The sequence below is a fragment of the Telopea speciosissima genome, chromosome 10 (genome assembly GCF_018873765.1).
Source record: "Telopea speciosissima isolate NSW1024214 ecotype Mountain lineage chromosome 10, Tspe_v1, whole genome shotgun sequence".
Classification (NCBI taxonomy): domain Eukaryota; kingdom Viridiplantae; phylum Streptophyta; class Magnoliopsida; order Proteales; family Proteaceae; genus Telopea; species Telopea speciosissima.
In genome coordinates, this window is record NC_057925.1 from 63,460,475 (window position 1) to 63,483,137 (window position 22,663).

The window sequence follows — 22,663 nt, forward strand, 5'->3', positions numbered from 1 at the left end:
AGTAACATTTTCTCCCACTCATTGTTTATTTCAGGACTTGGTAACGGAGAGTACGATTGTTTGTGGTAAGGTGGTTGGTGGTTTGTACGTGCTCGACAGTTCCCAAGCAGCTTTGACATCTCAGCCTACATCTTTTGATTTTGATTCTGTACTTTTTGAATTAAATAATTGGCATCGTCGTTTGGGCCATCCTCCGATTGGTGTTTTGTCGGATTTATTTCCTAGTTTTGTAAAAAGGTGTAATAAACATAATTTTTCTTGTGATGCTTGCATTTTGGCGAAGCCAACTAGAAGCCTTTTTCCAATTTCTGATAATAGAAGCTTGCATCCTTTTGGTTTGATACATAATGATGTGTGGGGCCCTGCCCGTTATGTCTCTACCTCTGGGTTTAGATGGTTTGTTACTTTCGTTGACTGTTTCAGCTGGACGACTTGGGTGTATTTGATGCATAGTAAAAGCGACGTCTTCACCTGTTTCTCTTTGTTTCATAAAATGGTCGAGACACAATTCGATGCCAAGGTCAAGATTCTCAGGTCAGATAATGGGAAGGAGTATATGGATGGTGCCTTTCGTTCATATTTGGACAGCCATGGTATCATTCATCAAACCTCTTGTGTTGACACTCTTGCTCAAAATGGAGTGACCGAACGCAAGAATTGACATCTTTTGGAGGTTGCTCGTTCTATTATGTTCACTATGTTTGTTCCTCTTCCTTTTTGGGGTGTTGTTGTCCTACAGCTACATATCTTATCAATCGGCTTCCCTCTCGTGTTTTAGATGGGCACTGCCCCTTGGATGTGCTCTGTGCGAAATCCACTTTTGTTGTAGCTCCCAAGGTCTTTGGCTGTGTCGTGTTTGCCAGAAATCACCATGTACACGGCAAGTTTGATCCCAAGGGACTGCGGTGCATATTTCTCGGTTATTCCACTACCCAGAAGGGGTATAAATGCTATCATCCTCCTACCCGAAAGGTGTTTGTCACTATAGATGTGGTGTTCTGGGAGTTTGAGGCTTACTTTAAATAGCTGGTACCTCTGCAGGGGGAGATTATAAGTGGTGAAGAGGCCCCGTTGATTACTCCTCTAGACATTGAGATACCAATTATAGAGGATGTTTCTGTTGAATTCGAAGATGGAGTTACAAGTCAGGAACAAGAAGTGGGACAGCAACAACAGGCAAAGGGGGAGAATAATATGCAGACTTACACTCGGGGAACTGATTTTCCTTTGGACGGCCCTTAGTACAAAGAGACCACCACCATTGATCCTACACAATCGGCATCTGTTCCTGCTCCAAGTCTTGCTCCTAGTCATATTTCTGGTAAACCTCCTCTTGATCCCAGTTTTGATTTACCCATTGTTGTTCGAAAACCAAAGAGGAGTTGTATACTGCACCCTATTTCCAACTTTGTGTCATACAACTCACTGACTCCAGCTTTCCATAACTTCGTATCTTCTTTATCCTCTGTTTCTATCCCTAACAATTGGCAGGAAGCAATAGCCGAACAGAAATGGAAGGATGCGATGAATGAAGAAATCCAAGCCCTTGAGAAGAATCAAACCTGGGATTTGGTGAGTCCTCCACTAGGAAAGAGACTTGTTGGTTGTAAATGGGTCTTTGTTGTAAAGCACAAGGCTGATGGCTCAGTGGAAAGGTACAAAGCGAGACTAGTTACCAAGAGACCTTTGCTCCTATAGCAAAGATGAATACAGTTCGGGTTATTATTTCTTGTGCTGTGAATCAAGGATGGGAACTCCAGCAACTTGATATGAAGAATACCTTCTTGCATGGAGACTTGGAAGAAGATGTTTACATAGAGATACCTCCTGGTTTTACTTCTTCAAAAACGCAGGGAAAGGTATGTAAGTTAAAAAAGGCCCTATATGGTCTGAAGCAGTCACAAAGGGGCTTGGTTTGGCCGATTCCATAAGGCTATGATTGCTTATGGATATAAGCATAGCAATGTTGATCATACACTGTTTGTTAAAAGGATGGGACATCATGTGACAATGTTAATTGTCTATGTTGATGACATAGTGATCATAGGCAGTAATGCACAGGAAATCCAGAAGTTGAAGACTTATTTGGGCACCGAGTTTGAAGTCAAAGATTTGGGCAGATTAAGGTACTTCTTAGGGATTGAGGTTGCTTATTCAGCTAAGGGCATATCTCTCTCTCAAAGGAAATATACCTTGGATTTATTGAGTGAAACAAGGATGCTTGGGTGTAAACCAGCAGATACCCCTGTTGAGCCCAACACGCATTTGAAGAGTAAGGAAGGTGACCCAGTGGACAAGAGCAGTTATCAGAGGTTAGTTGGCTGATTGATCTACCTCTCACATACCCGGCCAGATATCACATTTGTTGTGAGTCTTGTCAGTCAATACATGCATGATCCTCACTCTTCTCACTTGGAAGCAGCATACAGAATACTCCGTTACCTCAAGTCATCTCCTGGAAAAGGAGTCTTGTTTTCTCCACACAACCATCTCCGGGTAGAAGCGTACACTGATGCAGATTGGGCTGGCAATCCTGATGATAGGAAGTCCACATCCGGGTATTGCACGTTTGTTGGAGGAAACCTTACTACTTGGAGAAGCAAAAAGCAAGCTATTATGGCTCGGTCTAGTGCTGAAGCTGAGTTCCGAGCTATGGCACAGGATATTTGTGAACTACTTTGCCTCAAGGGGCTCCTTCAAGATTTAGGGATGAAAGCTGATCTTCCAATGCGGCTCTATTGCGACAACAAGTCAACAATCAGCATTGCTCACAACCCGGTCCAACATGATCGTACCAAACATGTTGAGATTGACCGGCATTTTATCAAAGAGAAATTAGAACAGGGAATAATTTGTATCCTGTTTATACAGTTTAGTGAACAACTGGCTGATATCCTTACCAAAGGAATCAGTAATAAGTTTTTTTTTTCCTATAATTAGCAAGTTGGGCATATTTGATATGTATGCTCCAACTTGAGGGGGAGTATTGTAATATGGGTTCAGGGGTAATATCGTCCTTGTACCTATAGTGTCTAGGTTCATTATTCACATGTTAAATGTGCTAGTTGAGTGTTAAGCAAGTTTTCCATATCTGTAATATTCTTAAGATTATAAATAAAGGCATGGCCTCTGTCTCATTGACAAGCCAATATTCATAGAATTCTACTCTTTTTTTTTTTGGGGGGGGGGGGCGGGGAGGTTCTCACGGCAGTCGGGGCAGGGTACGGTAGCATTTGTGTCTATCTCTTTCTTCACATGAAATGACCTCGCTGCCCTCCAATGTACGATACTGTTTTGTTGCACCTCATTGGTGTGCTCCCCTATGCAGCTTGCTCAGACAACCCTCTCTCCCATATGTGTGTGTGTCTTCCTCTCTTGGGGACAAGGCTCTTGCATGCCCATTGTGTGAACCCTTTCTAACTGGTGAAATCAAGGCATCCTAAGGAAGTTTCAGATTCCCACCTACAAGAAGAATTGTAAGCCTCAAAGCAGCAGGTTCACACCACAGATGACTCCCAATCTAGGGTTCCGATTAACCCCAAACTCAGGCCAGTTGTAGGTTGTTGAGCATATAGTGTTGTCAACTTGTCACTTTTGGAAACAGTGTGATGAGTGTGGCATTGGTGTGCTTATGAAGATGTTTGGGAAGCTCCTAGAGTGTTTGGAAGTGCTTCAAGGGCATTTTGGTCCATTTACGTCACTCAGGGGTAGTATGTTAATTTGGTGCAGCTAATTTTCAAGTGGCAGTGTTGATTGAAAAGGTAGTAGCCATGGCCAATGGTTTTGTGTTTATTCGTTCATGTTTTTTAGGAGAGAGAAAATAGGTGGTGGGCCCCACACATTGTGGACCCAAAAATGGCACCTAGCATGGCTGAGGTGGCAACCAAGTGGTCGGGTAGTGAAATGCTTGAGGTGACATGGCTTGATAATGGTGTAGGCAAAGTAGATTGAAAAATTGGTCTTTTACCATAGTTTGAAGTCCATGCATAAAAGGGGTTCCCATACTTGGCCAAATTTTGGCCTCAAATTCTTATGAAGTTTTTGTTGGTGTTTTAATCCACAAGGGTTTTGTTTTCAACACAAAATTCATGAAGAACCTAATTACAAATACCGAAAAAATTATAAGGGCTTATGCGCAGATTCGGAACTTTGGGTGTTGAAAGGCAAGAATTTATGAGTTGTGTGAAGTTCTCGAGATTCTATTTCCTGGATTATGATTGGCTGAAAGCATTCAGTGTACCATGTGCAGTACAACAGCATCGAAATCAAGTTCCAAGGTCAAGATATTTTGAGGGTTGTTTTATTCCTTCAAGATTCTATTTCTTGAGAGCTGATTGGCCAAAAAATATATATAAAATAAAATCTCAACAGCTCATAAGTGACTCGTACAAGAGCACATATTCCAAGGCTTTTAAATGGAGTCTTAAGCCTGCCCCATATTTTGCGCCAAACAACTCTCAAATCCAAAGACTTTAATTTATGAAAAGCATCTAGTTTTTGCTGAGATTCTAAATAGCTGAATTGAATTGGTCATTAAAGAAGCTGTTGTGTGCAGAGTCTGTTATGTTGACTTGGACTCAGCAACGGAAGGTGGTTTGATGTAAGCGCGTGCTCCGTAAATGGCGGCTTCATAGTTGCTGTAAAAAGGTGGTTTCGATGAAGATTCCAATCCATGGGCTGAGGACAACTTGTGCTTTAACCGACAAAATCATGGACTGAGCACAAATTGCTCTGTTGCAGAGTACGAAGCAAATGACGTTTTGAAACATCATGCTTCTTTGCTAGTCGTTACAATCTGCCCGCCACTAAAGCATGATTTATAGTTAAGCAACCTATTGCACGCTTTTTAAGATGCCTAAAGACAAGCTCTCATTGGCTGGATCCCTCTCGGTCTGACATTGACAACGACAGGTCTAACAACATGTCTGGCGCCGATCCAGTGGTCATCATCTGATTCTAATCTGATGGATATCAAATAGTCAGAAGTTGTGCACCCCGTGGTCCGCAAGTTCCTATGCATCGCATGTACTCGGTATCCACTTGCATTGAAGATTCCTTGGTATTTTATTACTGACCGAACTTTGAATGGGCATATCTTGGCCGTTCGATGTCCGATTGAGGTGTATCATGTATCAAAATTCTCACAAAAATCCCCTCTACATCCCTGGAACAACATAATAGCAAGCTTATACTCGAAATTTGGGGGGGGGGGGGGGGGACACAGAAAAACGAAGTTGAAGCTTTCCCCTCTTGTTTGTGATGCATTGAAGACCCCCACCTACCTTATTGGCTTGTTTTCAAGATACCTTGAAGGTCCATTAATGGTGATTGAGATCTAGTATTTTGGTGATGCATTGATAGTATTTTGGTGAAGAAATACAAGAGGAAAAAGAAAGAAGAAGAAGGAAGAAGAAAGAACAATAAGGAGAAAGAAGTAAGGGACGGAGAGAATGCGTTAGGGATTTTCTACTACCAGGACATCCTTGTGAAGGTCCACCATTGCATGGGAACCTTCTCCGAAGCCAGATTGCTATCACTGAGCTTCTCAGGATGCCACAAATCATTGACTCAGCATATTGTGAGCTTTTCTTTACCATTTGCTTTGTCATTATTTCTGTTGTATCCATTGTATGCTAGTAATAGGGTGTTGCATGTTGTAAATCAAGACTAGCCAGAGTTTCATCGTAAGGCATTATTATGAGCCCAAATTGATTAAATTGAGTAGTCCAATTGCATCTGGACACAGTGGGGGTAACACCCTTGCCTCTATATATCAAGGGTTGAAGCAGGCAAGGTGTCTTGTGTCATTGTTGTGACCGAAACACTATTGGGGTTGATTACCCTTGCTCCTGAATATCAGGAGTGGAAGCAGGTAGTGTAGGGCATGGACTGTGGTTGCAGTTAAAATCCCAGTATTGAATAAATGTTGAGGTCAGTGTCCATTACTTTGTGCATGTAGGCAACTCGCTGACATGGTTCGAGAACTCAGTTTCGGTACTGGTTTCACCCAGCCAAAAAAGCGAGTTGGACCAAGATCTTGGCGAGTTGGTGCTTCTTTTTTTTTTGAACTCGGTTGATGGTTTCGGTGGGTTTTTGACCTAGTTTGGTCATGAAACTTGGTATACAATCTATTTTGAATCATTTAAATACAATGGCACTATCAGATTGTCCAAAATCAAAGTCCAAATAGGAGTTTGACTTCGGGCCCTAGTTTGGTAGGCTACGACGTACTAATAGGCCCTCTTCTACACATAATTTAGTAATAGAAAGCAATCAAAGCATACAATTAATGTAAAACAACTTAAAAAAGCATTAGAAATGTAGAAGTGTAAAATACAACAATCTTAACATGTATGATATACCTCTATCATTCCAAGTCATGTTTCTGAAGCCAGTAAGGTTCGGACTATGCCACATAGGATTCCCATGTCATAGTACTACTAAAGAAATGCGTGTAGTCTACCACACAAGTCATATAAGTGTTGCCATCAGCTATCCGAAGGTACCCTATCCTAGGATATGGAAGAAGCGGTTGCGATGAAATCGATCCACTGCTACTATCATCAGGCTGTTGAACTACCATCGCCATGTGTAGGTATGGTTGGGTTGGGACTGTAAATATGTCCACAAAACCTGACCCATTACTTCGATTGTCGAACTCATGTCCAAATTATAATGACTTTGGCTGCTCAAACTGACCATAGCCACTATATTCAGAACCGATGCTCTCATGGCCATAATCATAGTCATACTAAGGTTGAGACGCATGCCACGACTGACGCTCACTAGGAGTATCTATACTCATGCTTCCAAAACTTTCAAGCATGGTCTTCATACTCATGCCTCATCCTGAGCTTGTGACTATTTGCGACGCGGGCGTCTCTTGTACGTAGTAGGGGCACCATGGTCTTGATCTTGTGTGGCATAAGTAAACTGACTCTCACCTGTGTAACGCACAGGCTCTGCTTCCATCCCCAGCCCGTATTGGTACTGCTCGCGCATCCTCTCATGACTATCATCATAATAACCACCACTCGCAATGCCGCCACCATTGCCCCCATCACCATCAGATGGCAACCCATCTGACTTGTGGTCTTCCTTATCAACCTGGCCAGCTGTTTTCTCAAAAGGTTGAGGCGACTCTAAATGCACACGCCCCTCTTCCTCCATATAGCCATCCACATTAGTACCCATTGAACTAGCTATGGTGGGGTTGGACCTACCCCTAGCCTGATCCATTTCTGGTTCACCTCAATCCCTCACCCACTGGTATAGGGGATCCTATTCCTCATCTGAGTCCTCTTCCAAAATGTCTGTTAGCTCGATTGGTTCTTTAGAATTGTATTCCATTTCTTCACGTATGTGCTTCATGTTTAATCTCATATTATAGTACACATACACCAGTTGCTCCAGTCATTTGTGACCCAATCGGTTTCGCCTCTTGGTATGTATCAGTGAAAATGTAATCCAATTGTGCTTGCATTAGGAGGATGAACTAGTCTATGAGAGCACTCTGATTGCTATCTTTCTCAGGTTAGGTGAACTTGAGCCATATAGATTGCATTACAAATTTACATTATTAGGAATATATATACATATATATAAATATATGAAAAAATTATAATTTATAAATGTAATGCCAGTAGGCAGCAATGGACCTACCTGGGTCTGACTTTTGTCTACCTTCCACTGCAGCTTTTCGACTGAAACTCATGGAAGCAACTACTAATGCATTCCTTTGCTTACTACCAAGTCTCACACTACATAGTACAATAAAGTAACTACTAAAAAGGCATTCCTTTGCTTACTACCAAGTCTCATACCCTCACCTCATTATTTGTGTCAGCCTGTATCGCTACATTTGGCTCCAACTTCTCAATGACATTTTGAACTGCTACTAATAGTTCTGATTCAAGTCCAAGATTATGCTTGTATTGATATTTGGGATTGAGATAGTATGCTGATAATGACATATATAGCTTGTTAGTGCTTTTCTAAATGTAAATGTAATATGACTATAAAGTGTAAAGTATGTTGAACTCACCAGCTTTATGCAATGGATGACTCAATTGCTTCTCCCAGTGATCATCAATGATCTTAATGTATTGTCTTCGTACTCTGGAGTAGCGCAGCTTTAACAAATTCCTTCATCTTCTGAAGGGTAGCATAAATGTGGGCCAAGGTAGGCTTCTTCTCTGTATCCACCATCCTTAGTACCTTTACCACTGGCTCTAATATAGCAACCACTTTATTCAAGCCACGCCAGATTTGGTCACTTGTGATGGTCTCTTGTGCTGCCTTCCCTTCGTCCGTATTCGACCCCCTCCAACCAAACCATTGTTCACTGGCAAACATAGACCTCAGACCGACAACCTTCATCTGAAAGCTCTTCAATGCAATGTAGTTGGTGGCAAATTGAGTAAGACCAGGCATCACCATTGCATTTGTCCCTCAATATTTGTAATGTATAACCATGGTTATATACAGAAGTGGTCACTTGTCTTGCCCAAAGTTTTCTTTCCCATGTCCTTCAGCATTAGATCAATGGAATGCACAGCATATGGTGTCCAAAAGAGGTGGATCCTCTTACTTTTCTTATTCATCAACATCTCTCCAACCTTTTTGAAGTTAAAACCGCTATGTCACAATTTGGGTAACGTTCTTTGGCCCTACCTCCACAACTTTCTTCAGTTCCTTGTACAAAAATGTAGCATCCTTTATGTCCTTCGTGCATCCAAATACTTAAAGAAGATTGTTTTACCATTACAACTGACCTTGAAGTTGATGATGGATTGTCTAGTAGGTATAGTCCAAACATCAGCCATAATGGTAACTCCATATGTCTCCCACTTTCGGTTTAATGTGTCAATATAGTCTTCCAACTCCTCCTTTTCTTTTGGCAAGTAGACATTCATCAATTCATATGGTGTGGGCCCCTTCATTCCTGGGCCAGCCCTCCCTGCAGCGTCGAGAAATGCATGATGGTATGTTCCCTGAGCTACATTAGGTGGGATGCTATTAGAGAACACAAACTTGCTAAAGGCTTCTCGTGCTACATCTTGTTTATTACCAAACATTTGCGGGGGATGGTTGGCTGATATGCATCTTGTTGCCTGCATATGGTGGGATCGTGCTGGATTGGGGTAGGTGTTCGTGATCTAGGTGAGGGCCGTGGGGCTGGGGTTTCCCTCACACCCTGTGCTCTCCTAAAAGGAGGAGGAATCTCCCCCTCTCCATGTCTATGCTTTTTCCTCCTCACTTCCTTGCACTGGCTCTGTTGCAGCTGAGCCAGATCCACCAGCTCCTCTCACCTGCTCATATGTCCTTATATTTTCAAAATGCAAAGATTGTCGACTAGCTGCCACAGTTTGTTGGTACTGTCTCAACTCAGCCTCTGATTGGAAATCCGCTGGAGGCCTATAATCTCTGTCAGAGGAGGCCTATAATCTCTGTCAGAGTCATTTGCATCGACCTCTACTGCTACTCTCTCTGACACTGCCTCATCAAAGTCTCACTGGTTCCGTTCCCCTCCAACCTTCTTTAATCTTTCTCCTCTTAAGTGCTTTGATATGGCTTGTTGTACCTCATAAGGAACTGATGTGCATTTGGCCACATCCTTATACCCACCAAACAAATGCTGCTTCAATCTAGTGGGCCCTCCAGAATTAAGCAACTTCCCACAATATCGACACTTGGATTTCTTTTTATCTGCCAACATTGGGTCTCCATGTCGCCATGCTATCTCACCACGGTTCCCCATTGCCCGATCAAATCTCTTACATTTTACACTGTTACATCAAAAAAGCAATGTATTAAAGACTTAAACTAATGTATTAGTAACTATTAAAAAGGCAATCAAGCTACTAAAACAATCAAATAGCTAAATCATATTTATCCCCTAACTCGAGTATTTATTTTCTTAATTAAAAATATAATTTAAAATTTTTATTAAAATTAAAATAATTAATACACCTTAAAACATTTGACACCATTTTATTTTTGACATATAGTACATAAGTTGCAAATAATTTTCCAACTAAACAAATATTTTTCCTTAATATTTGATATTTTTTGAAATTTTTTTTCATATTTTGTATTTTCTGAAAAATAAAATAAAATATGGGTGAAAAAAAAAGTGATTCTGTGAGGCCGTAAAGCATCCAAAAGGTGTCCAACATATATAAAAATCACTTCCAACCAATCACTATTGACCTTATTTTTTTTCATAATTTGTAAGAAATTTATTTTTTTCCAGAAAATTTAAAAAAAAAATAATTTCGACTCCATGAAGTCATAGATCGGCCAAATATGTGTAACATATATTAATTTGACACCCAACCACCAAGATTTTAACACATTTTTTGGAAAAAAAAAAGATTTCGAGAAAAATGGTTCACCTTGGACCTGGAATGTTCAAATCTCCTTCAAATTACAAGATTCTTTATGTAGATCAACGTTTCCATGCATTTGATGAAGTTGTGCGGTGATTTTCCATTAAGAATTGCAAAAAAGATGGAGTTTTGAGGATTGGCACAACAAAGGTAAAATAGCACCAAGACGATCGAAACAGTCGAGATATCAACTTTCTCAGTCGAGTTGGTGAAATATATACAAGGGGGTTAGGTGAGATCTTGAGGCGAGATCTCAATCTCGACCGAGATCTCAGCCGAGATTTTGTAAACCATGTGTTTTGCCCTATATCTCATCTCAAAATCTCAAAAAAGTGAGTTTTAAGTGAAATCCTGGCGAGTTCTTGTTCCATGCTTGCCGAAGCATGTATATCTGTGTTGTGTATGCTTGTTGGATATTGGAGTGCTTTGTTGCAGGATGGGTGTACACACCTAGTAGAGCCTTTGACAGTCAGGCTGGGGTGTGTACATGACTGTGATCATTTCTGTAACTGTGTGTGTGCCAGAGACATTATAGTATTGCCTTGAGACAGTGTGGATGATGTGTGACTGAAACTGTATATGTGTTAGTGCTGGAGTGTGACTGCATGTATGTGAGTGCTGAAAGGGGACAACAATGCATGACAAAGTGTGTGAAAATTGCCAGTACTATGTGTGAGCTAGTGAGGGTTGTGCAGTTAGTATTGGTGGTGTGTGCCCATTGTGTCAGTGTAGGGAGTGTTTGTGAGGTCCTGCCATCAACAGACTGGAGTAAACAGGTAGGTACAGCCTGGGAAGAAAATTTTAAAATACACTGATTCACACCCCCCCCCCTCAGTGTCAGCTTGGGAATAACATAGGTACATAGTAATATTTCTATCTCTCAAAGTAGGATGAAGATCCAACGGTCAGATTTCAAGTTATTTACGAGGAAACTAGTTTTCCGAAGTGGAAACTATCTCTCAGCATCCACATGGCATAATAACATGAGAACATGAGTATAATCATTACTCCATAGTCCATAAACACTATCCCAATCCAATGGCTACATGCTTCAATTCAACAGCGTACAGAATTAGCAAACTAGATTCAGTTTTAGGAACCCCCAGTACGCACAAATCCATTGGGTAGAAAGTTGTAAAAATCCAATCATGGGACAAGTAAGATGAGCAGTAATCAACCTCAAAATTACACCTCAATCTGATTGTTAAATGTGAGAATACCCATTGCCGCTGGCCAGTAAATGTATAAATAGAAACCAAAGACTTAAAGAAACAGTACTTAGATAAATGGCAGCATAGGAAGTAGCTTCAACAGTCTTCAATCAACTATAGCACAGCAGTATTCAACTTAGAATATGGTTAATTGGATACCTCAGTTTCAGAACCAGGACCACTCACCTATGCCCTTGGTCAGTCTCTCACCCCCACCAGTGTCTCTCATAGCAAACAAAAGCATCCAGCCTACCTTTTCTTCAGTCTCAAAATCGTGGAACTCTACCCCCCCCCCCTTTCTTCCATTAATAACTTAGTTCTATTACAAAATAGAAGTCTCAAAAAATTGTTACTAAGATGTAGTAACATATTAGCAAAAATCTACTACTAACTTGTAATGAACATAGAAACAAATAACTAAATAAAATCCTCTAATGACTTCCTATGCAAGACATAGGGAAGGGTCCATTAATTGGGACTAAAACATGAACTGCAAGTGGCGTTTAAGGTGCTGGGTGCAATGGCTGGCTCGAAGGGGCTTAAAGGCTGGCTGGCCTCTCTTTTCTTTCTTCCTAGAACTACATCACTGACTTACCAGTACAACTGCCAGATAGCCACTAGTTCAGTGCAAAAAATTGTGGACATGTCCATGCCTTTCAACTAATCATTTGTTAAATTCTTAACCAATAAAGAATAAATAAGTAGATCCCACTTGTGTTTCCTTTTTTTTTTATCTTTGTACTATGCAATCACTCACAAGGGTGGGCCTTGATGCAATGGTAAAGGTTGCTCCATTGTGACCAAGTGGTCACAGGTTCAAGTCTGGAAACAGGCTCTCTGCGAAAGCAGGGTTAAGTCCTTACATTATGACCCTCCCCAGACCCCGCAATGTTGGGGGCCTCGTGCACTGGGTACGCCCTATGCGATCACTCACCTTCCTTAGTGTGACCCTTTATCAGGGATCCTAAAGCTTTATTTTTTTTTAAGGATTCGTGTAGCCACCCCAATTAGGTGGGATAGGGCTTATGAGTTGAGTAAAATATTTTAAGTGTTTCTTGCCTGCAAGCCTCTTGCTAGTGTTAATTTACTTGAAGAGAAATAGACTGTCCTTTAATGATTAGCCATATATGTCTACTTCAATGATACACCCTCTAGTGGCTACTTCTAAGACCATATATTTATGAATGATTTGGAGCATGTGAAAATTTTCTTCTAATGCTCAAAATAATAGAAATGTATAGATATTGTCCCAGTAACTTCATTCCCTAACTTTGTGTTATTTGATTTCTTCTAGGCTCTCGTGGGAAGAAATGACGCTGTGTGGAGTAGAGATCATGTTACAGCTTTGTGTAAAATATGCCCCATGGTCAGCAGTGAAGTTACTGCTGAGGCTTCTGCAGCTGAGGTTGAGGGATATGGTGCATCCAAACTCACTGTTGACTCTGCTGTGAAATACCTACAGCTTGCAAATAAGCTATTCTCTCAAGCAGAGCTCTATCATTTCTGTGCAAGCATTATAGAACTCATAATTCCGGTTTATAAAAGCCGGAGGGCGTTTGGACAGCTTGCAAAATGCCACACATCATTGACCAACATCTATGAATCTATCCTTGAGCAGGAATCGAGCCCAATACCGTTCATTGATGCCACGTACTATCGTGTGGGATTTTATGGCGATCGATTTGGGAAGCTTGATAGGAAGGAATACGTGTACAGAGAGCCCCGTGATGTACGCTTGGGTGATATAATGGAGAAACTTAGTCATATATATGAATCTAGGATTGATGGAGATCACACTCTGCATATAATTCCCGATTCTAGACAAGTCAATGCCGATGAGTTACAACCAGGGATCTGCTATCTGCAGATAACTGCAGTCGATCCTGTCATGGAAGATGAGGACCTGAGCAGTAGAAGAGAAAGGATATTCTCTCTTTCCACTGGAAGCATGCGTGCACGTGTCTTCGATCGGTTTCTGTTTGACACCCCATTTACAAAAAATGGAAAGACACAAGGCGGCTTGGAAGACCAGTGGAAGCGACGTACCGTACTTCAGACTAAGGCGTCCTTCCCTGCCCTAGTAAACCGTCTTTTGGTAGTGAAATCCGAATCCCTTGAGTTCTCACCAGTAGAAAATGCTATTGGGATGATTGAAACCCGGACAGCTGCACTGAGGAATGAGCTCGAAGAGCCTCGAAGCTCTGAAGGAGATCAACTCCCACGTCTCCAAAGTTTACAGAGGATACTCCAAGGCAGTGTTGCAGTTCAGGTGAGTTTCTGTGCTTTAAATCTATTATGGGCTGAGGCCCTAAAGTTGGTAGGGATCATGGTCTCAAGGATCAGCTGATCTAATCTGTGTCGGGATGGCTGGGATCAAATGCCAGTCGGTTTCTTCATTATGAGGACCTTTATTCCATTATGTTCCTAGGGGTGTGGAGAGCCCCTTCTCTTGCTGTCTCCAGCATTTATGTTCCTGTACTGGCAGAATCCACCAAGGCAATATAGACCAAGTGATCCAATCCTGCTGTTGGCACTTATCCAGTCTCCATCTTGATCCTTGAAGCCTCGTAGAGGTCTGCACCTATTTTATTTGGCCACCAATGCTGACATGTGAACCCAGTACGGTTGGCCTACTACCAAGTCCAAATCTTATTGTTTGCTTGCTTTCTAGGGAGAGGGAGGTGGTGGACATAGTGATTTATGATGTCATGACTAGGAAATGGAATGTGGATGAGAGGCAATGTTAAAACCAAACCAAAATAAGAATTGCTTTATCTGGAGATGAGAGCTGTAACTGTTTCTTCCACTTTCCTTCTAGGATCATAATGTGGAAATTGGAGGAATAAAATTAGTAGCCTACATTTCCGAATTTGTTATCTGCAAGAGGATGTCTAAGGATTCTGTTGGTATCTTGTGAGAAGGTCAGCTGACAAAAAATGGGTATTTGTAGGTGAACAGTGGAGTCTTGAGTGTGTGCACAGCGTTTCTGTCAGGTGAGCCTACAACCAGATTGCGGTCACAAGAACTGCAGCAACTCATTGCTGCACTCCTCGAATTCATGGCAGTTTGCAAGCGTGCAATTCGGGTCCACTTCAGGTTAATTGGGGAGGAAGATCAAGACTTCCACACTCAGTTGGTGAATGGATTTCAGTCCCTCACAGCAGAGCTTTCTCACTACATCCCTGCCATACTTTCTGAGCTATGAGGCTTATGCAATTCATTTTGGAACTGATGCAGTCATATGTACATGTAATTCATTTTTTCTAAAACCAAAATATTATTTAGAAATACAAATTCAATGCTTTATGTTTCTTCAAATGCTATTTGTAATGGTGTATGGGAGTAGAATGTGATAAGAGAGACCCTTTTCTATTAGTGTATTTAATTGCCCGAAAATAAGATTTCCAAGAAGTTTCTCACTATCATATTCCGAGTTTTAAAATGGGTAAAAAAAAATTTGGGAAAATGTTCTCTACACTGCGGGTGCAGAATGTGCCCAGAAACATGGGGGTGGGCAAAATGACCAGCCTGCGACCTTGTGTTCTCTTGGGCAGAAAACATCGCCCCAAAATTTTAATTTGCATATAAAATTTCGATAACAGTACAGCCTTTTGATATTTGGACAAATATTTTGGTCATTTCGTTGAAATATGGTATCTCTTTCTCCCATACAATTTCGTTTCTATCCTTTGCAAAACCGTAGTATTTCTCAAATTTTGACCCATATTGATCACAATTTGAACATTGCTCTTCACATGAAACCCCAAAACAAATGTACAACCATAAGGAGTGGACCTTTGGTCAAAAATATTGGATTGGAACTTTTTAAGTGGGGATTATTGTATTCCTTGGAACTTTAGACCCTGTGCATTGAGAGAAAAGCATCCAATTGGATCCTTGACTCCTTGTGTACTGGGATAAAGTCCTGCTGATGTGCCTTTGGATTTCCCATGAGTTTCCACGCCTCTGGGAAGAGATATTTTCACTTGAGGAGAAAAACAGCTGTCACCTTGTGGGTCCCAGAGTCCGTCATGAACTAAAAACAATAGTATCAAATTATGAGAACATCTCCCCTCGAATGATCCCTCAGCTCTCTAACCCTAAGGATCAATAGGACTTTTGAAGCTGAGGAAAACTTCTGGGTTTAGAAATTAAGGCACCTTTAGAAAAATTCTGGAACACCAAATACTACCATGCTATCTCTAAGCATAACACCAGAAAGAGAAAGATTAATTTTCTGGTAGAAAATACTTGAGCACAAATCACTGGAGTCCCAAACATGGCACAAACATTTGCTACCTTCCTCAATGATCTCTTCACTACTTCCCACCTACTAGACCCTTACTCCATTGAATGTCTGTTTTCACCTATTATCAATCCGGATGAATATAATGGCCTTGTATTCCTCCAAAGGAAAATGAAATCAAGGTTGTTGTCTTCTCTATGAGTGCTTAAAAAGCTCCAGGCATTGATGACTCTCAAGCATGCTTCTATCAAAAATTCTAGAACATAATCAGGTATGATATTTGTAAATTTGTGTCTAATTTTTTTTATTCTAATATTCTTCATTTTGACTCTAATCATATTCTGATCTGTCTGATTCTAAAAAAAGATAATGTCATAAGAGTAGGTGAATTTAGACCTATCAGCCTGTGCAATGTATCATACAAAGTTATTGACAAACTATTGGCCAACAGGTTGAAGGGAATTCTGCACTCCATCTCTCCATTCCAAGCAACTTTCATTCCTGGGAGACAAATCTCGGACAATATCATACTTCCCTAGGAAGTTTTTCATTATCTCAGAAAGAAAAAGAAATGTTAATTTCCACAATCCTCGAAATCAGAGAAATGTCTCAGGATGCTAAATACTTGGGTACTAATCTATTTCGTGCAAGATCCAAATCTACAAGTCTCCAATACGTTGTTCAACGAGTCAAAAACAAATTTACAAGTTGGAAAGCTAATCTTCTTTCATATGTAGGGTGTAAGATACAAACCTAATCAGTTCTTTCTTCAGAATCTATTTACCTTATGTCATGTTTTGCCTTCTCAATTAAAGGTTGTAAATCTATTGACTCTGTTTGCTTTGGATTTTGGAATGGAGATAGGAAAAGATCTTGAAAATTGCACCCAATCTCATGGGAAAAAATCTGCACCCCCAAAATATCAAGGAGGCCTAGGATTGCGAACCTCAGCCACATAGAACAAAGCTCTTCTTTTGAAACAAGGATATAGACTCCTCAATAATACCCAATCTCTTTGGTTTAAATGTCTAATAGCCAAATACTCCCATAACAGGTCCTTGTTTGACCCTCAGAAATTAAGAAGAAAGGCTCCTAAACCTGGAACAGTATTAATAGTCCTGCCAACCCTCAAAAATTTGGTCACCAGGAAAGTTGGATCTGGCCAAGACACATTCTTTTGGATTGGCCTATGGCTTCACCAAGCACCACTAATTGATTCATAGCCCAATAGTACCTCAATCAATACCCAACTCAAAGTCTCTCACTTCACTAAATCCTCCCAATGGAACATTAATCTTCTTCAAACATATCTCTCAACTCCCACTTCATCAACAATATCCAATTTCCCTCGGTCCAACGAGCCTAACAAGTGGAGGTGCAACCTCTCAGCCTCTAGAAGTTTCTCCACCAAACTTGTATCTAAATATCTTATCAATAGATGCCTTGTGCATGGAAATCAAACACAATAATCGGGACACTGGTGGAAATTCCTCTAGAAACTCAAAACCCACCCCAAATTTTCCATGTTCCTATAGAGAATCATCCATGATGCCATTCATGTCAAACAGACTTTGGCAAAAAGGGGGAGCATTGACCCATTATGCTCTTTTTGTAATGATCACCAAGAATCCTCTTGGCAAGCCTTATTTGAATGCAACATCCCTGCACAAATCTAGGCCACTGGATCACTTGGTCTAAGAACAAATTACTTGCACCCATCATCTCTACCACAATTCCTTTATGAACTTTACAGATCCCTCTCTTCCAATCTCAACCTATCTCATGGACGTTCAACGTCCTCACCATTAGTGCATACTTCATATGGAAGCAAAAAAAACCAAGTGAGCATAAACAGAATTCTACCAAACCCAAACACAATCTTGGACAACCTTTACAAATGGATTGTTGACCTACATCTGTCTCCTTTCTGATTTGATGACATGAATCACAACACCAACAATGGTAATGTATTATTCTTTCCCTATGCAATCAATATTCCTCCCTAATTCAACCTATCTCACTCTGTGTAGGACATTTTAACCAGAAACTAAACAAAGCAGGATGGGTTTTTTTGAATTTTGATGGACAACAGCTTTGTATTGGTGCAATTAGACAACATCAATACCCTAGCATTGCTCTTCGTTTTGTATCAACAGAATACGAATTTTATAGTGAGGATATCCAATCATATGATGGGGTAGTTCTAGCATTGCTCTTCATTTTGGAAATACGTTTCAAAACACATCAGTGAGAATACTTGTACTTAAAAATGTGAAGAAAAATAAATATTAGTGTTGAATAATGTACACCAGAATACCATGGGGGTATTCTGGTCTTTTTGGGTATTTTATTTTGTTATTATACATTGCCTAGCTATGTCGGTTATGGCAGGGGTATTATTGTCTCATTGTATTATTTTTCTTATTATAAATATGAGTATTGGGCTGATCACATTGATCATCCAAGCAATTCCATATTTCGATTTTGTTAACATGGCATCAGAGCCAATTTCTTTGATCTAGGTTACAAAACTTCCCCCCTCCCTCCCCTCCATCGTTTTCCTCCTTCATCTTCTTCCTCCCCTCCTTTTTTTCTGGTTTTTTCTCTTTGCTTAAGGGCAGCACTGATGAGGTGATCAAATGATCTAGCTGCTGCCCTCTACATACCTCAATTCATGTTTTACAAGTTTGGTTAAACATCTGCGATAGCTGCTGCCCTATTCTTCTCTGCGATTTTTGGAAGCCCTCTCTTTGAAGATCAGACCTACTTATTATCGGAGTTTGATTGTTCCCCTTTGGAGGTTTCTATCTCGCACCATTGGACAACACCTACTGCAGTCCTACATTCAGCATTGGAGCTCTCTTCCCTCAATCGATCTCACTTTCAGGGTTTTTTTCAAAACCCTGACTTTATCGATTTTGGGGTTTTAGGTTTCAGATATTGCTGATTTTTGGAGGGTGTGTCTCTCACACCGCACAAAGTACTCGACAGTAGTTTCAGCCTCCTTCAGGTTTTTTGAAGACCCCTAACCCTAATCGATCACCTCTCTCAGGGTTTTTTTCAAAACCCTACAACTTATCGATTTTTGGGGTTAGGGATGCTTGTGTTGCTGCTACCAAGAGGGTTGTCATACCCTATTTTCAGCTTCTTCTTCTGGTATTTTTGCCCTACTTATCATCATCATGCTGGATTCTGATGTTACCACGGCTACTTCTGACGACGATGGTTAGACTAGGTTTGACTTTCTTCCATATGTTGTTGCCATTAAGCTTGATGGTACGAACTATTTAATTTGGGTCATATCTCTATCCTTGACCATGGCTGGTAGGGGACTCACTGGCCATCTTACTAGCACCACCAAACAGCCTACTGAGGAAGGTGCTGCCCGTACTAAATGGGCTGCCAACGATGCTATGGTAATGTCCTTTGTTCTGAATTCTATGCACACTGACCTTTCTAGTCAGTATCTCCTCCTTGACACTGCTACTCAGATATGGACTGCTGTCAAGGGAACCTATGGTCGGTCAGGAAGTGGTGCTTAGGTTTATGAGATCAGAAAGACACTCCAAAACACTACTCAGAAGGAGTTATCTGTCACTAAATACTATGTTGCCCTCAAGTGCTTATGGCAGCAATTGGATCATTATGCTTGTTTTCAGCCTACTACTATTGCCGACATTACTGCCTATCACTCTTATGTGGACCAGTTTCGGGTGTATGATTTTCTGGCTGGCCTTAATGATGACTATAATCCTATCCAAGTGCAAGTTCTTGGTCAGGTTCCTTTCCCCACTTTAGAAGAGACCTTTTCTTATGTTCACAGTGAACAAACCCGACGGACTGCTATGATGGTTGCTCCTAAAGTTGAGAGATCAGCCTTACAGGCTACTGGCTCCACCCCGACTCCTTCTGAGAGTATTGTTGCTGCTGCTACAGCCAAAGAGCATGTGAAGTGTGATCATTACCACAAGTCGTATCACACTAAGGCACAGTGTTGGAAACTACATGGGAAGCCTGCTGATTTTGAGGCCAAACGTGGTCGTGTTAAGCCTAAAAACAAAGCCAATCACACTGAAAGTGTAGCTTCAGCCCCCACTGCTAACATTGGTTTCTCCCAGGAAGAATTCCAAGCTCTCCGGCGTCTGTTACACACTTTGGCTGCCTCTACTACATATACTGCCAATACAGGTTCCTTCTTTGTCCGTACAGGTATTTCCTTTGCTGGTCATTGCGCATTGGTTGTCTCCACTCCTTGGATTATAGACTCCGGTGCCACTGATCCTATGACAGGTTCCTCTAGCCTCTTCAATACTTATTTTCCTGCTTCTGGCAAAGATAAGGTCAAAATTGCTGATGGGTCCCTCTCTTCTATCTTAGGGAAAGGGTCCATTGGATGTTCCCCTTCTCTTACTTTGTCATCTGTGTTGCATATTCCCAAGTTTACCACTAATCTTCTTTCCATTAGTAGTATTACCAAATCTCTGAATTGTAAAGTGACTTTTTTTCCTACTCATCGTATTTTTCAGGAACTGGGCTCGGGGAAGACGATTGGATCGGGTAAAGTGCATGGCGGATTGTACCTGTTTGATGGCGACCCTACATCTACCTAGGCATTACCTTCTAGGCTTTATCACCCAGCATCTTTCTCTTCTGAATTACACAAATGGCATTCTAGGCTAGGACATCCCCCTTTAGGAACTTTATCAACTTTATTTCCAGCATTAGTTAAAGATTTTAATAAGGAAGATTTTTTTGTGATTCATGTGTCTTGGCCAAACAGACGCGTTCAAACTATCCCATTTCTAATAATAGGTCTTCTTCCTTATTTCATATTGTTCATACCAAGGTTCTAAAATTCGGGTTTCGACACGATGTCGACCAGCCAAAAATCGAGTTCGTCTCGGTTTCGACCATATCTCGGTCGAAACCTGGGATTTTTTCCCATTGATGGGGAAACCAAGGTTTCGACTCCAAAATAAGGTTTTTTAGGTCTGATTTTTTGCAAGTTCCCTATTTTTCACATTTTAAACACAATCCATGAATTACATTCACAAAATCACTGAACATGGTACTTGTGGTTATTGACCCAAGTTTACTAATGTACGCTCTGATACAAACACTAAAGTTGGTATTATAAATACTTAGTTCACATAATTATAAAGTACTTGAACCCGGAATAATACATTTAATCCAAATAACACATTAAGATGTCCCTCTTCAATTCCATGTGGAGTTTCTTTGTGGGTCTAATCCACGAGCAGCGTACCACTGAAGATTGCGAAGCCGTTCCTCCGAATGCACAACATATGTATCCCATGACATGTTATAAGACCAATTGGTAACCACCCTTCTCTTCCCTCTAAGTTAATTCTTCCCATTGTCATTCGAAAGGTAAGGAGACCTTGTACTAATCTCATAGCCAAGTTTGTTTCCTATGATGCTATTTCTCCTACAGGTATTGCTTTTTAATGCATACCCAAGTTGGAATTACCCTTATTGAGTTGCTTGTAGACCCACCCAAGCATAGAAACACTCAAATCCAAGTTTTAGTGGCAGAATAGTAAATAATTCAATGTCTAAAGGAGGATGGTAAATTTGTAAATAAGTGAAAGTTCGTAAGTGAATGGCAGAGTAGTAATTTGTTGGAACTCCAAAACAAAAACAAAGGTTTATAACATACCTAGTGAAAAGGGTAAACTTGGAAGGGGGAAAATCTTAATGGCAAGATGTAATTACTAGGAAAGGGAGAGGTAGTTAAATCGAAAGCAATACAAGAATCATAGAATAGGGATGGCATTTCGTCTTCAACCTTGGAAAAAGATGCAGACGGTAGAACCAGGGGAGAAGATGGTTGGAGCACCAATACTCCCTCATGCAAGATCGATTTGAACTCAAACTTCAGGGAGGATTCCTTACCCGCTAACCTGTTAAACCCACCCAGCAGTCACCTGAATCTACCACCAGGAACCAGGTAATGAATTTCTAAAGCATGGTCTGACGGTGGTCTCTAATCTGGTTTTAATTGCAGGTTCGAGACTTGAATGCACTCTCAAAATAAAAGCTGGTTTTAGATCAGGGTCTTGGATATCGAATCGCATATGGAAGGGTGATCTAAACCCCAAATCTCAACGAATTTGAGGATTTTAAATCCTAAATCGCATACCGAAACCAATGTTTTGATCGAAACCTGGCCGAAACCGACGGAACTCGATCGAATTTGAGGATTTTTAAAACTCCAACATGATTTTGTCTCGGAACCTGTAGAAACCGAGATAACTCGACTGTTTCAACAGGTTTCGGTCGAATTTTTGATCCATGGTTCATACTGATGTGTGGGGTCCTAGTAGAAAAGTTTCTCTTTCCGGTCATCGGTGGTATGTCACTTTTATTGATTGCTATTCTAGATTTACTTGGGTCTACCTCATGCACAGAAAGAATGAAGTCTTTTCATGTTTTCAGCATTTTCACCAGTTGGTTAAGACCCAATTCAATGCCACTCTTCGAATTTTGAGGAGTGACAATGGGACAGAGTATATAGAAGGTCCGCTCCAAAAATACCTTGTTGCCCATAGGATCCTACATCAGACCAGCTGTGTTGACACTCCAGCCCAAAATGGTGTGGGTAAAAGGAAAAACCGCCATCTCTTGGAGGTAGCTAGAGCACTTCTGTTTGCTCGCAGCGTCCCTTCCTTTTATTGGGGGGATGTTGTCCTTACTGTAGCCTATTTAATTAATAGGCTGCCCAGTCGGGTTCTTCAATCCCGACCCCCTGTTGAGCTCTTACTTGGCTCTTCTTCCTTTGCCCCTAAGGTGTT

The 22,663-nt window shown here is 40.9% G+C and overlaps 1 protein-coding gene across 1 annotated transcript in view; it reads left to right on the forward strand.

The window, feature by feature from the left end:
- LOC122644266 (guanine nucleotide exchange factor SPIKE 1) overlaps positions 1 to 14,820 on the forward strand; it is a 164,774-nt gene extending 149,954 nt beyond the window's left edge. Inside the window, exons 30-31 of the mRNA XM_043837907.1 lie at positions 12,897 to 13,871; positions 14,553 to 14,820. Of these exons, the coding sequence (XP_043693842.1) occupies positions 12,897 to 13,871; positions 14,553 to 14,807 (1,230 nt within the window). The 3' untranslated portion in view covers positions 14,808 to 14,820. The remainder of the gene's footprint in view (positions 1 to 12,896; positions 13,872 to 14,552) is intronic.
- The last annotated feature ends 7,843 nt before the right edge of the window (positions 14,821 to 22,663 follow it).